Source organism: Petaurus breviceps, unplaced genomic scaffold (genome assembly GCF_028583685.1).
Source record: "Petaurus breviceps papuanus isolate PSGF00001 unplaced genomic scaffold, PetGlider_PUasm1.0 185, whole genome shotgun sequence".
Taxonomy (NCBI): Eukaryota; Metazoa; Chordata; class Mammalia; order Diprotodontia; family Petauridae; genus Petaurus; species Petaurus breviceps.
Genome location: NW_027185797.1, coordinates 34,039,698 through 34,055,338, shown reverse-complemented (window position 1 = coordinate 34,055,338; position 15,641 = coordinate 34,039,698). Strand labels below are relative to the sequence as shown.

General features: G+C 36.5%; 1 protein-coding gene across 4 annotated transcripts in view; it reads right to left on the bottom strand.

The window, feature by feature from the left end:
- The window catches only part of MACC1 (MET transcriptional regulator MACC1), a 91,983-nt gene that overhangs the window by 51,287 nt on the left and 25,055 nt on the right, over positions 1 to 15,641 (bottom strand). For all 4 annotated transcript variants that reach the window (XM_069088750.1, XM_069088748.1, XM_069088746.1 and 1 more), the window contains one exon: positions 6,759 to 6,875. In XM_069088750.1, the coding sequence (XP_068944851.1) occupies positions 6,759 to 6,867 (109 nt within the window). In that variant the 5' untranslated portion in view covers positions 6,868 to 6,875. The remainder of the gene's footprint in view (positions 1 to 6,758; positions 6,876 to 15,641) is intronic.

The following is a 15,641-nucleotide window of genomic DNA, read 5'->3' as shown; positions in this document are numbered from 1 at the left end:
TCTCAAGCATTTTAATCCATTATATGCTCATGACCTTTTGTATTTGGGCATTTTAGAAGAATTTTAAATATTCCTTATGACTTGTTTAAGTGTTTTCTTTTGATTGTCTTTCAGTTGAATTTATGAAGCATTTATTGAACAATGAGCCAGGCCCTGTGGTAGGTGAGGAGGATATGCACATAAAGTGAAAGATTGCTTGCTTTCAGAGAGCTTGTATTCTCCTGGGGGATGGAGAGAGGACACAACATGTACATGGTGATCAAGCACCGTCAGGCCAAGTCCTACCTTGGGTTCTTTCTGCCTGCGTGACCTGAGGCAAGCCTCAGTTTCAGTTTCCTCATCTGCAACATGAGGGAATTGGACTAAATGGATTCTGAGGTTCCTTATTATTTGAAATCTATGACACACTTCTCCTAAAATATGATAAAGCTATCCAAAACAGCTTTTAAAGTGCAAGAGGCTCCTATCAACTGAGGGGATCAGGAAATCCCTTATCCTGGGGCATCATCTGATCTGTGCTTTGAAAGGAGCTAGGGATTCTAAGAGGCAGAAGAGAAGAAGGAGCACATTCTATACATGAGAGAACAGGCATGTAAATTGGGAGATATAATGACATAAAAAAGAAGAACTGGGTGGAGCCGAGATGGTAAAGAAAACACTCAGCTGAGCTCTCCCAATACCCCCCGCCAAAAAAAAATTCAAAATGATGCCTCAAATTGAAATCTGGAATAACAGAGTCAACCAAAGGTCAGGATAAGGCATTCTTCTAACCCATGACAATTTAGGAGGTCAGAAAGAGGGATCTGTGATGCTGGGGTGTGGCCAGCCTGGAGTGCATGTGCATACCATGCCAGTGGTGGGATGAAGTGGTGGTGACAGAAGCCACAGCAGCTTTGAGGGCTCTCAAGGCAGAGAAGTAAGGGAACAGGGCAACTGTTAAGAAAGGGGTCCCCCATACTAGCACTGGGTGTAGGAACAGACACTGTTTGGCAACTTCATTGCCTGTACCTACTTCTAGGTCAGAAGGTCAGAGAGGAAAATTTCAGTTAAAGAGGAGCACACACCATGAAGGTCCACAGCCACAAAGGTGGACCTTCCAGCCACAAAGGTGAATGGACCCTAAGGAGCAGTATCAGTTGAAATTCTAAGACACTAGGAGCCCTTCCTTGGTGAGGACAAGAGAGAAGACCAGGAGGGCAATGACCACAACTCTCCACATATCACACACTTTGAAAGCATCCAAAACTCCCAAATCCCTAGAAGTAACTCTGAAAACAGCAATGTGAATAAAGCCGGAAGGTCAAGACAATGCTACTGCCCTCCTATCACCATGCAAGGAAAAAAATTCAACCATAACATGAAATTAAAATCAAGAAATGGGCTAGGAAAAATGAACACTAAAAAAAGGATGCAACCATTAAAAGGCAACTATAGTGGCAGGGGAGTTCAAAACAAACTTAGAAGACAATGAAGTCAAAGCATTTACAAGCAGAGCCTCAGAGAAAACTTAATTGAACACAAACCCAACAAGAATTCCTGGAGTTAAAAATATGTTTTCAAAATCAAGTAAGAGTAGTAGAGGAAAATTTAGGTAAAGAAATTAAAGCAAGGGAAGAAAATTATGAAAAGACAATTAACACCTTGGTAAAAAGGAGGGGGGAAAAGATAGTAAAGAAAATCAAGCCTAAAAAGAAGAACTGGCCAAAAGGAAAAAAAGTACAAAACTTCAGTGATGAAAATAACTCCTTATAAATAAAATTTGCCAAATAGAAGAAGTATAAAATTTCCCTGAAGAAAAACACATCTTAAAAATTATAATTGGGCAAGTGGAAGCTAATGATTCCATGAGACATCAAGAAACAATAAAACAGTCAAAAACAAAAAAAAGAAAAGAAAATGTGAAACTTCTTATCAGAAAAAAATAAGTGACATGGGAAACAGATTTAGGAGAATGCTTAAGAATTACTGGGCATTCAGAGAAAGAACTGATAAATAGAAGTATGTATAAAATAATTTTACATATGTGTGTATATCTATTTCTGTCATCTCTAAGGTGGGGATGAGGGGAGAAAAAATGAAATTTACATGATAGTTTTGTGGTATATTTGAAAGGAATAGCAAGCTCTGCATAGTAGATTTGCAGTTTCATGTACAATCATCTTTTTCCATTGTATTATGGTAAGAAAATATCTGTTTTATTCCATAAATTTAAAATATTTTTAATTTAAAAGAATTATTGAATTACCTGAAAGCCATGATCAAAGAAAATATGTGTACCTCATAGCTCAAGAAATTATCAAAGAAAACTCCCTTGGTATCCAAGAAACAGAACAATACAGAAATTGAAAAAAATTGCCAATCACCACATGAGAACTATCTCAAAGGGAAAATTCCCAGGAATATTATAGCCAAATTCTAGAGCTCCTGGATCAAAGAGAAAATAATTCAAGCAGCATGAAAGAAATTATTCAAGTATCATGGAACCATGGGCAGGATCACACAAGATTTAACAGATACCATATTCAAGAAGTGGAAGGTTTGGAATACAATATTCCAGAAGGCAAAAAGAGTTGGGATTATAACCAAGAATAAAATATACAGCAAAAGAAAGTCTAATTCTTCAAGGTAAAAAAAGGAATGTTTACTTTCATAGAAGACTTTCAAGCATTCTTAATGAAGACTAGGGCTGTATTTAGCCTATATTCAGTCCTATTAAAATATGATTTTAAAATACAAGCCTCAAGAGATGCATAAAAAGGCAAACATTAAAGAGAAATCACAAAGACTCAATAAAATAAAACTGTTTACATTTCTATATGGGAAAATGATACATGCAAATTCTAAAAATTAATTCATTACTAGTGCAGTTGGCAGGATTCTACAAAGAGAAAGGGTGTAGAAGTGAGTTAATTATATTGGAATGATGTAAAACAAAAATCAGTGAGTAAGAACATCGTTGCCCTGGGTGAAAAGGAAAAGTAGAGGAAGAATGGGGAGAAATTATTTCACATAAAAGAGGCATGCAAGGAAGAATTTTTAGATTAAAAAAGGGGAAAATTGTGTCGGAGTAGTGCTTCGACATCACTGGCATCTAAATTGGTTCAAAGAGGGAATACACACACAGATACACATACATATATACATACATATGTGTGCATGCATATATAAACATGTTTATATGTATGCAAGTATATATGTATTATGTGTGTATATTTTTGTGTGCAAATACATATATACACTCAATTGGGTATAGAGATCTATCACCCAACAGGGAAGCAGGAAGGAAAGGGGATAAAGGAAAGGGAGTGGTGATAAAAGAGAACTTTTAAAAGAAGGCAGGGACCAGAAATAAACAAACTTTAAAGGAGGGACAAAACATAAAAAGGGTAGAAAAAAGAGAAATGGATAAATGGAAGAAAATAAATGTAGGGAAATGCATAGAGTAAATCGGATGAACTCACGCATAAAATGGAAGCAGAAAGCAGAATGGATTAGAAATAAGAATCCAACAATATTTTGCTTACAAGAAATACACTTGAAATAGAAGACACACAGAGTTAAAATAAGGAACTGAAGAGGAATCTATTATGCCTCAGCTGATGCTTAAAAAAAAGGCAGGAGCAGCAATTATGATCTCAGACAAAGAAAAACCCAAAATAGGCCAGACCAAAGGAGATAAGCAGGTAAACCACATATTGCTAAAAAAAAAAGGCACTGGGGTGAGAAATGCCAGTTTGCCAGTGTGGTGTCTGTAGAGAGGGCATGCACCTCCGACCTCTGACAACATTTGTGAAAACCCCAGTGATTTGGGACAAAGCTCTCCTCTTTGGAAGCAGAATTCTATCATGGCAAAGACCTTAAAAGTCAAGTAATTGACTGGCAATATGATCAAGCAGAGAAAGCACGAATATGCCATAGAATCATTTTGGGGGGACAAAAAGGTTTAAAGCATGGAATAGGAGGAAGACAATGAAGTCAGAACTCCTGCATCAAAAGCTTCCAAGAAAAAATACAAGCTGGTTACAGGCCATAGAGGAGCTTAAGAAGATCTTGTAAGATTTTGAAGATCTAGTAAGAGAAGTGGAGGATAAACTTGGAAGAGAAATTAAAATGATGCAAGAAAATCATGAAAAATGAGTCAACAACCTGACTGAAGAAAATATCACCTTAAAAAAAAGACTAACTTAGATGGCAAAAGAGGCCCAAAAAGCCAACGAGGAAAAGAATGTTTTAAAAAGCCAAATTTGGGGGGCAGCTAGGTGGCACAGTGAGTAAGAGCACTGGCCCCAGAGTTGGGAGGACCCAGGATCAGTTCCAGCCTCAGATACTTAACACCCACACAAAAAACCTGGCCATATAACCTTGGGCAAGTTACTTAACGCCAATTGCTTAAAAAAAAAAAAAGCCGAATTTGCCAGATGGAAAAGGAATTTCTGAAACTCACTGAAAAGAAGAATTCCTTCAAAATTAGATTGGAGCAAATGGAAGCTAATGACTTTATGATAAATACAGATACTATAAAACAGATCTAAACAAATTAAAAAAGAAGGTAATGTGAAATACCTCATTAAAAAAACCACTGACTTAGAAAATAGATCCAGGAGAGGTAATTTAAAAATTATTGGACTACCTGAAAGGCATGATCAAAAAAAAAGAACCTAGAAATCATCCTTCAAGAAATTCTCAAGGAAAATTGCCCTGATATTTTAGAACCAGAGGGCAAAATAGAAATTGAAAGAATTCACCAATCACCTCTTGAAAAAGATCCCCCCCCCAAGGAAAAAAAAAAAACCCTAGGAATATTATAGCCAAATTCCAGAGTTCCCAGGTCAAGGAGAAAATATCACAAGCAGCCAGGAAGAAACAACTTGAGTATTGTGGGAAAATAATCAGAATAACACAAGATCTAGCAGCTTTTACATTAAGGGATTGAAGGGCTTGAATATGATATTCTGGAAGTAAAAGGAGCTAGGATTAAAACCAAGAACCACCTACCCAGCAAAACCAAGTATAATGCTTCAGGGGAAAATATGGTCATTCAATGAAATAGAGGAATTTTGAGCATTCTTGATGAGAAAACCAGAGTTGAATAATAAATTTGATGTTCAAATACAAAAAGCAAGAGAAGCATGAGAAGGTAAACAGGGAAAAGAAATCATAAGGATCTTATTAAAATTGAACTATTTACATTCCTACATGGTAAAGCAATAATTGTAACTCAGGAGACTTTTCTCAGTATGAGGATAGTTGATGGGAATATATACACATACATACATATATATGTTTATGTAGGAGGGTATATGTGCATATAAATACATATGAAAGTGTGTATATATATGTGTACATGTATACATATACAGAGGGCACAGAATCAGTTGAATAGGAAGGGATGATATCTAAAAAATAAAATTAAGAGGTGAGAGAGGAATATAATGAGAGGAGATAGGGAGAGATAGAATAGGGTAAATTATCTCATATAAAACAGGCAAGAGAAAACTGTTACAATGGAGAGGAAGAACAGGAAGGCAAAAGGGAATGGATCAACCTTATTTTCGTTGAATTTGGCTTGAGGAGGGAATAACATACACACTAAATTGGGTATCTTACATTACAGGAAAGTAGGGGGGAATGGGATAGGAAGGAGCCTGATAGAAGGGAGGGCAGATTGGGGAGAGAGGGTAGTTAGATGTATACACTTTTGAAAAGGAATAGGGTCAAAGTAAAAAATAGAATAAGCGGGGGTGGGATAAGATGGAGGGAAATACAGTCATTCTTTCACAATACATCTACTATGGAAATGTTTTGCATAACTACACATGTATAACCTATTTTGAATCACTCTTCCTCCCAGTAGGGGTGGGTGATGAGGGAAGAAGGGAAAGAATCTGAAAATCAGTTTTAAAATCAAATGTTAAAAGTATATATATAGTTTTTTTTTACTTGCAACTGGGAAATAAGATATACAAGCATTGGGGTATAGAAATCCATCTTGCCCTACTAGAAAGTCAGAGTGGGGATGGGGGAGGATATAAGAGAGCAGATTGGGGCAAGGGGTATTCAGTAGAATCACTATTTTGGGATGTGAGTAGGGGAAAGATAGGGAGAAAATTTGTAACTCAAAGTTTTGTGGAAATGAATGTTGAAAACTAAAAATAAGCAAATTAAACAAAAAAAGAAATAGAATGGTAAATCAGTGGAATAAATTGGGTATATAACACATAGTAGTAAATTACTTCATGTGTATAATCAATAGCATATTTCTTGCCTCCCCAAGGGGAGGAAGAGGGAGAAAATATGGAAATTAAAATTCTTTTTTTAAATGAATGCTATTTTTTACATGTAAGTGGGAAATATTTAGCAAAATAAATAACAATTCACTTAAAATTAAAATTAAAGGAAAGATCAAATGACCAATCATTTGGACCAAGAAAAGTCTGCTAAGGTCTTCAATCAGATTCTGCCATAGACAATTCCGCTGTACTGGCCTGGAGCAAGCCATGTCACCATTCACACTTTCAGTTTCTTTATCTATACAATGGGTAGAAGAAATCCTACAGTGTTTAACTCACAGTATTGTTGTATCAAATGAATTAATGCATTTGAACTTGTGAAACTTGAATGGTCTATCAATTTCACCTATTAAACTTTTCCTTAAATAACTTTACTTATCCTTTGTAAACCATCATTAAGTATTTGTTGTTTTTGTTGATTCATGAATTTAATCTCTCACATTAGAATAAAAGATTCAAAAGTCTTACCTTCTACATCATGGTGTGTGAAGGAGTTTTGTTCATCCAACAAGTTTCCTTCAGACCTACTCCGTGAAACCCCTTCAGACTTTAAAGGAGTCTGTCCACTGGCTGCCATTTTTCCACCTGTGGTAAGTAGATAGCAGGGAAAGACAAATGTCCATTTAAAAAAAAGGTTAAAGAGTAGGTGAAGATGGAAAAATCAAAAGTGTTGTATGCATTTAAGGAGGAAAGTGCATAAAAGCATCCTGCTTCTCTAATGGCTTTCCCTACACACAAGGACAATCTCGCATCCTGAAAACCTTTGACAGCCTTGCAAAGTCTACAGACCCTTTCCCAAAATAACATTTTCAAGACAAAGTACAATGCAGATGGTTTAAAAGGAACTTAATTATATTCAAACATAACTATCAATTTTTTCAATTGATGGATTCTAGCTTAAGAAGCCAGAGCATAGGGCTCAGTGAAACAAAATGAAAATGAGTTGAATTTAAAAACCACCATCAGGTGGCAATGGCACAAAGGAATTATTGAAGACCAAAGGTATCCAAGGCAGGTGACAGGACTTTGAGCTGAAGGAAACCTCAGAGGTCACGCAGCACAACCTTCTCAATTTCCAGATGAGGGCACTGAAGTTAAGAGAAGGGAACTGACTTCCCAAAGGCAACACAGACAAGAATAGTAGAGCTGGCATTCTAATTTGGATCCTGTAACTTTATCAGTCTTTATACTTCACTATAATGGGTCATTATAGGAAAATGGGCGCATTGCACCCTACATGCATCTGAATCAATGTCAGTACCGCTTTATATTCCCCTACATACCTAGTTGTTGCTATTTTTCTTCCCCAAAATGGCAATTTCTTCTTTTACACTCTAAGCCAAACAAATAACAAAGTTATCATAGCGAAGGTGATGGAAACTCCCCCAATCAAGTGACAAGGGATCACCATTCTTTATGGCAGCCACCTCCTACCTCCTAAAGGAGATCATTTCACCTTGAAACAGCTCTAACTAGTTGGAAATGTTTCCTTACATCAAACATCAAAGTATCTCTTCATTCAGTCATTTAACTTAATTTTAACCTCTGTGGTCAATCAGATCAAATCTGAACTCTGTGTGTCAGTCCTTTGAATACATGTACTCTAAATCTCTTCTCTTTACCTAATCATAGTATTTTCCCGATACTCATATGGTACATCTCAAAGCCGTTCATCCTTCTTGTTGGCTTCCCTGAAGCATCATCTTAATTATGACTGTCCTTTGTAAAACTAAACACGATACTCCAGATGTGATCTGGGCAGGGCATAACAAATGCCTCCCTCATCCTAGATGTTATGCCTTTCAATTCAGCCCAAGGTCACTTTAACTTTTTGGCCGCCATACCAAAATGCTAAATCTTATTTAGCTTTTGGTCCCTGCAAAACTTTCAATCTGCTTCCTTTTTTGAAAAAAAAAAGTATACTGCAAGGTGACTGTGACTGAGCAGTCAGACCAGGATCATCATGGCTCTTAAAAAGCTCTCCAGGTTTTTATCTCTTGCTCTGTCTGCAACATCAGTGTATTTTCAAAGGATCATTGCTGTTATAGATGTTGCATTTAGTAAAGAAATTGATGCTATTCAAAAACTCTTTGTCGACAACTTTAGAGAATATAAATCCAAGAGACAAGTAGCAAGAAGACCTGTTGATATAGATCCAGAATATCAACATGATCTGGATAGGGAACTTTTCAAGCTTAAGCAGATTTATGGTAAAGCAGACATAAATACATTCCCAACATTCAAATTTGAAGAGGGACCTAAACTCTAGTCTTGAGAACTAACTACTGAGTGTATATTGTTGTTTGATTATTTGTCATGAATTAGTTGTATAACTATAACTAGTAAAAATAAATTTTAATTTTACTTTCACCAAAAAAAAGTATACCTGGGAACTATATGAGTACAATTACAGAATACTTTTCACACAAATAAAGTCAGGTATAAATAGTTGGAAAACCATCAGTTTCTCATGGGTAGAGCAAGCTAATATAATAAAAATGATAATTCTATCTAAATTAATTTACTTCTTCCATGCCATACCAATCAAACTAACAAAAATTATTTTATAGAGCAAAAAAAAAATAATATCCAAATTCATCTGGAAGAACAAAGGTCCAGAATACCATGTTTCCCCGATAATAAGACACTGTCTTATTATTTTTTTTTTTAAAGAAAAACACCAGAGGGCTTATTTTCAGGGGAGGGCTTATGTTGTCCTGCCTCAGCTCTCCTCTGCAGCACTGTTCTCAATGACGCCAGCAAGCAAATCACTGGGGAAGAACAGGATGACGCACTCACTGCTGCAGCTCTGATTGGATGCAGCTCGGAGCGCAGCATGCGTTTCACCCGGGGGGAGGGGGGGACGGTGCATACAGAGGGTACCATAATGTAGCGTGTAGCGCAGGGGATCACCTTCACTACAGTAGCAATCTCAATAGGGCTTATTTTCGGGAGAGGGCTTATTTTAGAGGAATCTTACACAGTAAGGGGAGGGCTTATTTTTGGGATAGGTATTATTATCGGGGAAACACAGGTATCAAGGGAATTAATGAAAAGAAATGCCAGGGAAGGTGGCCTAGCCATAACAGATCTTAAATTATATCATAAAGTAGAAATCATCAAAACTGCTTGGTACTGGCTAAGAAATGCAGGGGTAGATCAGTGGAATAGGTTAGGTACACAAGACATAGTAGTCAATGATTATAATAATCTACTGTTTGATCAACCTAAAGACCCTAGCTTCTGGGAAAAGAACTCACTATTTGACAAAAAGGAAAAACTTCTGGGAAAACTAGAAAATAGTACGGCAAAAACAGGGCATCGGCCAACATCTGACATCATAGGCCAAAATAAAATCCAAATGGGTACACAGTTTAGATATAAAGGCTGATATTATAAACAAACTAGGGAATAAAGGAATAGTTTATCTGTCACATTTATGGACAATGGAGGAATTTATGACCAAACAAGAGATAGAAAACATTATGAAATGCAAAATGGATAATTTTTATTACATTAAATTGAAAAGATTTTGCACAAAGCCAATGCAACGAAGACTAAGAGGGAAGCAGAAAACTGGGAAATAATTTTTACAACTAGTGTCTTCAATAAAGGCCTCATTTCTAAAATATACAGAAAGCTGAGTCAAATTTACAAGAATACAAGTCATTCCCCTCTTGATAAATGGTCAAAGGGTATGAACAGGTAGTTTTCAGAGGAAGAAATTAAAGCTATCTATAGTCATATGAAAAAATGCTCTAAATCACTATTGATAAGAAAGATGCAAATCAAAACAATTCTGAGGTACTACATCACACCTATCAGATTGACTAACATGAAAAAACAGAAAAATGATATATATTGGAGATGTGGGCAAGTTGAGTTGGAACACAAATTCACTGTTGGTAGAGTTGTGAGCTGATCCAACCATTCTAGAGAGCAATTTTGAACTATGCTCAAAGGACTATAAAAATATTCATTGACCCAGCAATAACACTTCCTGGGCTTCATCCCAAAGAGATCATAAAAATGGGAAAAGGACCCACATATACAAAAATGTTTATAGTGGCTCTTTTGTGGTGGCCAAGAACTGGAAATTGAGGGGATTCCCATTAACTGGGGAATAGCTGAACAAGTTGTGGTATATGAATGTAAAAGAATACTATTGTACTATAAGAAATGATGAACAGGCAGACTTTAGAGAAACCTGGAAAGACTTATAGGAACTAATGCTGAGTTAGGGTAGCAGAATCTGGAGAACTGTGTACACAGTAATAGATGCAGTGTGTGAGGACTGATTTTAATAGACTTAGCCCTTCTTAACAATGCAAGGACCTAAGACAATTCCAAGGGACACATGATGGAAAATGCTAATCACATCCAGAGAAAATTATGAAGTCAGAATGCAGAATGAAGCTGATTATTTTCTCTTTTGTTTTGATTTATTTTGCTTTTTTTTATTTCTTTCTCATGGCTTTTCCCATTCATTATAATTTTTCTGTGAAACATGACTAAAATGAAAATGTGTTTAATAGGAATGTATGTATAGAGCCCATATCAGACTGCAAGCCATCTTGGAGATGGAGGGGACAGGAGGGGGAAAAATTTTTAAATGTATGGAAGTGAACATTGAAAACTAAAAATAAATAATTTAACAAATTGAGGAAAAAAATAATAAAGGCCTCATTTCTAAAATATATAGATAACTGAGTCAGGCTTATAAGAATACACATCATTCCCCACTTGATAAATTGTCAAAGGATATGAATAGGCAATTTGCAGAGGAAGAAATTAAATCTATCTATAGTCATAAGAAAAAAAGCTCTAAATCACTATTGATGAGAGAGATACAAATCTCTTTAAGGTACCACATCACACCTATCAGATTGACTAACATGAAAAAAACAGGAAAATGATAAATGTTGGAGAAGATATGGGAAAGTTGGAACATGAATTCATTGTTGGTGGAGTTGTGAGCTGATCCAACCATTCTGGAGAGCAATTTGGAACCATGACCAAAAGGCTATAAAAATGTCCATACCCTTTGATCCAACAATACCACTTCTAGGGCTATATCCCAAAGAGATCATACAAACAGGAAAAAACCCACATATACAAAAATATTTATAGCAGCTCTTTTTGTGGTGGCCAAGAACTGGAAAATGGGGGGAATGCTCATCAATTTGGAAATGGCTGAACAAGTTGTGGTATACGAATGTAATGGAATACTATTGTGCTATGAGAAAAGATGAACAGGTTGACTTCAAAAAAACCTGAAAAGACTTATATGAACTGATGCTGAGTGAAGTGAGCAGAATCAGGACAACATTGTACACAGTAACAGCCACAGTGTGTGATGACTGACTTTGATAGACTTAGCCCTTCTCAGGAATGCAAGGACCTAAAACAATTCCATCCAGAGAAAGAATCATGAAGTCTGAATGTAGGGTGAAGCAGACTATTTTCCTTTTTTTGTTGCTGTTTGTTTTGTTTTATTTTATTTTGATTTTTATGGCTTCTCCCATTCGTTCTAAGTCTTCTATACAACATGACTAATTTGAATATATGTTTAATAGGAAAGTATATGTATGCCTATATCAGATTGCATGCTATCCTGGGGAGGGGGGAGGACAGAGAGGGGGAGAACATTTAAAACTTATGAAAGTGATTGCTGAAAACTAAAAATAAATAAATTAAATTTAAAAAAGAAAAAATATCTATTTCTCCCCCATGCTATACTTGTAAACTATATGAATTATGTGAAATGTTTTGAACACAATTAGAAGTAGTCATTCAACTCTTTTAAATAATCATAATTCTTTCATCCACTGTGATAGGAATACAATCTAGTTTCATGGCTTCTGCAAATTTCATAAGCATTCTATCTACCTGTTTTCTAAGTCATTGATAATATATTAACTAGTACAAAGCTAACCAAGAAAAAATCCCTGTGGTATTCTTATAGAGGTTTTCCAAGTTGACATTGGACCATGAATCAATATATTTTGGATAGCACCACTTAACCAATTTCAAGTCCATATAAGCTTTACTATAAACAGTTTTCCATACTGTTCACAAAATAACATGTAATCCATTTTTCATGATTTTTAAAAATATCAATGTGTGTGTGAGTGTGCCCCCATATTTCCCCTAATCCAGTCACCTGATGTCCCTGTGAAGAAAGGAAAGCAGATAACCTTGGTAAAACTTGTTGAAGCCCCGATGGCTCTTTGTAATCACTGTTCCCTTTTCTGGATGCCCACTCACCAACCCTTTGTTAAAAATAAAATAATTTTCATTGTCCTCTTTTATTTTTACATCATTTAGGTTTCCCAATATATCCATCACCTTTATCCCTCCCAAAAGGCTATCTCTTACTTACTCAGAATAAAAGGAGAGGTGGGGAAAGTGTAGCGAAACTAACCAATATCACTAACCAACACATTTGTCCAAAAAGTCTGAGGTAACATGTAATGTTCAACACCTGCAGCTTTTCATCCAATCAATGAAACAGGATAAGGTGACTTCTCATGCCTTTTTCCTGGGGCCAAACTTGGTTGGTAGTATTTTGCAGAATTCAGTTTCAATTGTTTTAACAAACTACCCCTTTAATTATATCTCTATAACCCACCCCAGTAGAATGCAAAGGTTTTTTTTTGGGGGGGGGGTAGGCATTATAGCTTAATTTTTGTCAATATGATCAGCATCTAACCTAATATCTTAGTAATTACTTAAGAGAAAATTGTTGGGATGATTGGACACATTCTTGAATTTTCTCAAGTTCTCTGGCCTAAGTTTCAGGCAATATCCTCTTAAAAATCTGGACTCCTGGCCCCTTCTCTAATATGGCTGGGCTTGGTCATTCCTCCAGGTTCTTTCAAAGATCACTCACACTGGTTTTGCAGTTGTACCCACTGGTTCTTTCTGGGGAGTCAATTTATATTTACAAAATTTGAGATCATTTATATGGTACTTTAAAGCTTGCAAAAGTGCATTTTTCTTAATAGTCATGTGAGATTGATAATGCAAGGTATATTATTCATATAGCACCTACTAAATGGCAGGCACTGTGCTAAGAACTTTACAATTATGATCTAATTTGATCTTCACAATCCTGGGAGGCAAGCCTTGTTATTATCCTCATTTTACAGGTGAGCAAACTAAGGCAAACAGAGGTTAAGTGAATTGGCCAGAGTCACATAGCTGTTAAGGGTCTGAGGCCAGATTTGAATGCAGCTCTTCCTCACTCCAGGCCTGGTACTCAATCTACAGCATCACCTAACTGATAGAATGGGCCTGAGACCACCTGTGGTTTGGGCAACTGCTTTTTCCAATCAAAGCCCTTTTGTAACAGGCAATGTTGGGCTTTAGCCCTTTCTCCCCATTCCTTTCTCTGAGTGTCTCAATCACTGTCCCTTGTGTCATCGTGCCCTTGGATTCTGGAGCTAAAAATTTATCCTCATGAATCAATGGGAACTTCCTGAATTTGAGTCACCCTCAAGAGCTCATCGTCAGTGAGTCTAGAGGAAGTCCAGAGGATTAGTTTGTTTCTAATACCCTTTACTTCCTCTCTGGGTTTAGGGCAAGTGTCAGTCATTTGAATTCCATCATAAAACATTTCAGAGCAATTGAGACTTTCTCCATTGATGGATGTCAAATCACACTAACATTGGGAACCAAGACTGGAACATCCATAGTAAACATCCACTTAGCAAAGGAAGAACCATAGAAATGGGTGACATTCATACAGGGCTTCTAAATTGTACAAATTGTTTTATTTCTCTTCGCTCACTTGAACTTCCCAACATTTCTATGTGACTGACTATTATTCACCTCATACAGATGAGAAAATTGAGGGAGTGAAAGCCTAACCTAAGGTCATATGGCCAGTAAATGTCTTAGTTGGCATTTGAATCCAGATCTTTCTGACTCCAACATCAATGTCTAGCTAGTATCCCAAATTACCTCTAAATAAAGTTATAAAAGCAAGACACTTAGAAGATGAAAAGAGTCGTGTCTCTTATTCTGTTTCTATAGACAAACTCAACTTACTTTCCTAACTTAAAAAAGAGGTCAGTTTGGAATCAGACTCCCATAAGTCATTGGGGTGGGGGGGGTGGCCTCAGAGTCAGGAAGACATTAGTGAGAATCCTGCCCCAAGTGCATACTATGAAAACCTCTCAGTGTTCCCAGGCAAGTCTAAAAAATGATACATTTAGAAAAATTAAAGATGTGCATTCATGGAGGAAGTTCTTCTCTAATAGTTGCCTGTATTAAAAATTATAGGCAAGGCCACAAATGAAAGAAAAGAAAAAAAGGGAATGGAGCATGGCAAAGGCTTATGTCCTGTCAATGCAGATAAGTTTGCATGGATATTCCTGGCATGTCACAGGAGGCTCTAAGAGTAAATGATGCTGGATTCCAGATGGGTCTGAAGAGCAAACTGATCCAAGCAGTTGATGGCTTTACTGTGAATATATTTATGAATGACCTTTTCAAGCCAAATCATATCAACAGATAGCTATTGATTGCCTGCTCTGAGCAAGGCCCTCCTCCAAGTACTTGGGAATTCCCAAGCCATTGCTAAATGATCTCAAATAGATTTTACAGATAAGAAGCAATCACAGAGCATTTTCTCAAGGTCAAATCAAGGCTATGGAACAGTCAAGAGAAAAGAACCCCATTTTCCTCAAAGTTCACTTCCTAAAGGTATCAATTCTGTCAGTCAACTTAGTTGGGATGATGGCTCTTTCCATTGTGACCTCTCTCAATATTCTTCATGAGTACCCTTCAGTTTAGTGCAACAACCACAAAAGACCATCTAATGGAATAAAGTTCTGTGAGAGCAGGGATGTCACCTTATTGAAAGTCAGCATCTCCCTGATTGTCTGCTCAAGTGTTCTGTACACAAATGCATTTTCAGAGTCTCAGCACAAATGTCAAGGTCTCCTTTAAAGGATCATAGAGTTAATTCTAGGAAGGATCTCAGAGGCCAATGTTACCAATTTGTAGATGAGGAAATTTAGGCCCAGGAAAGTTAATCAATTTGCTTAAGATGACACAGGTATGAAGAATCAAAAGTTAGATTGGAACCCAGATACTCTGACTCCAGATTCAGTATTCTTTTTACTGACCAGCCCTTTCCTTGGTTTTCTATAGTATAGGTATCAGGTAAATAGCCAGAAGGTCACATACAGCCCACAACACTTCTGAGTTTAAAACAGATTAAAATATAATAAGAAAATATTTAACAACATAAGTAAAAATACAATAAAACATAGATAATACTATATTTTAAATCCAAGTCACGAATAAATTTCTCTCTCTCTCTCTCTCTCTCTCTCTCTCTCT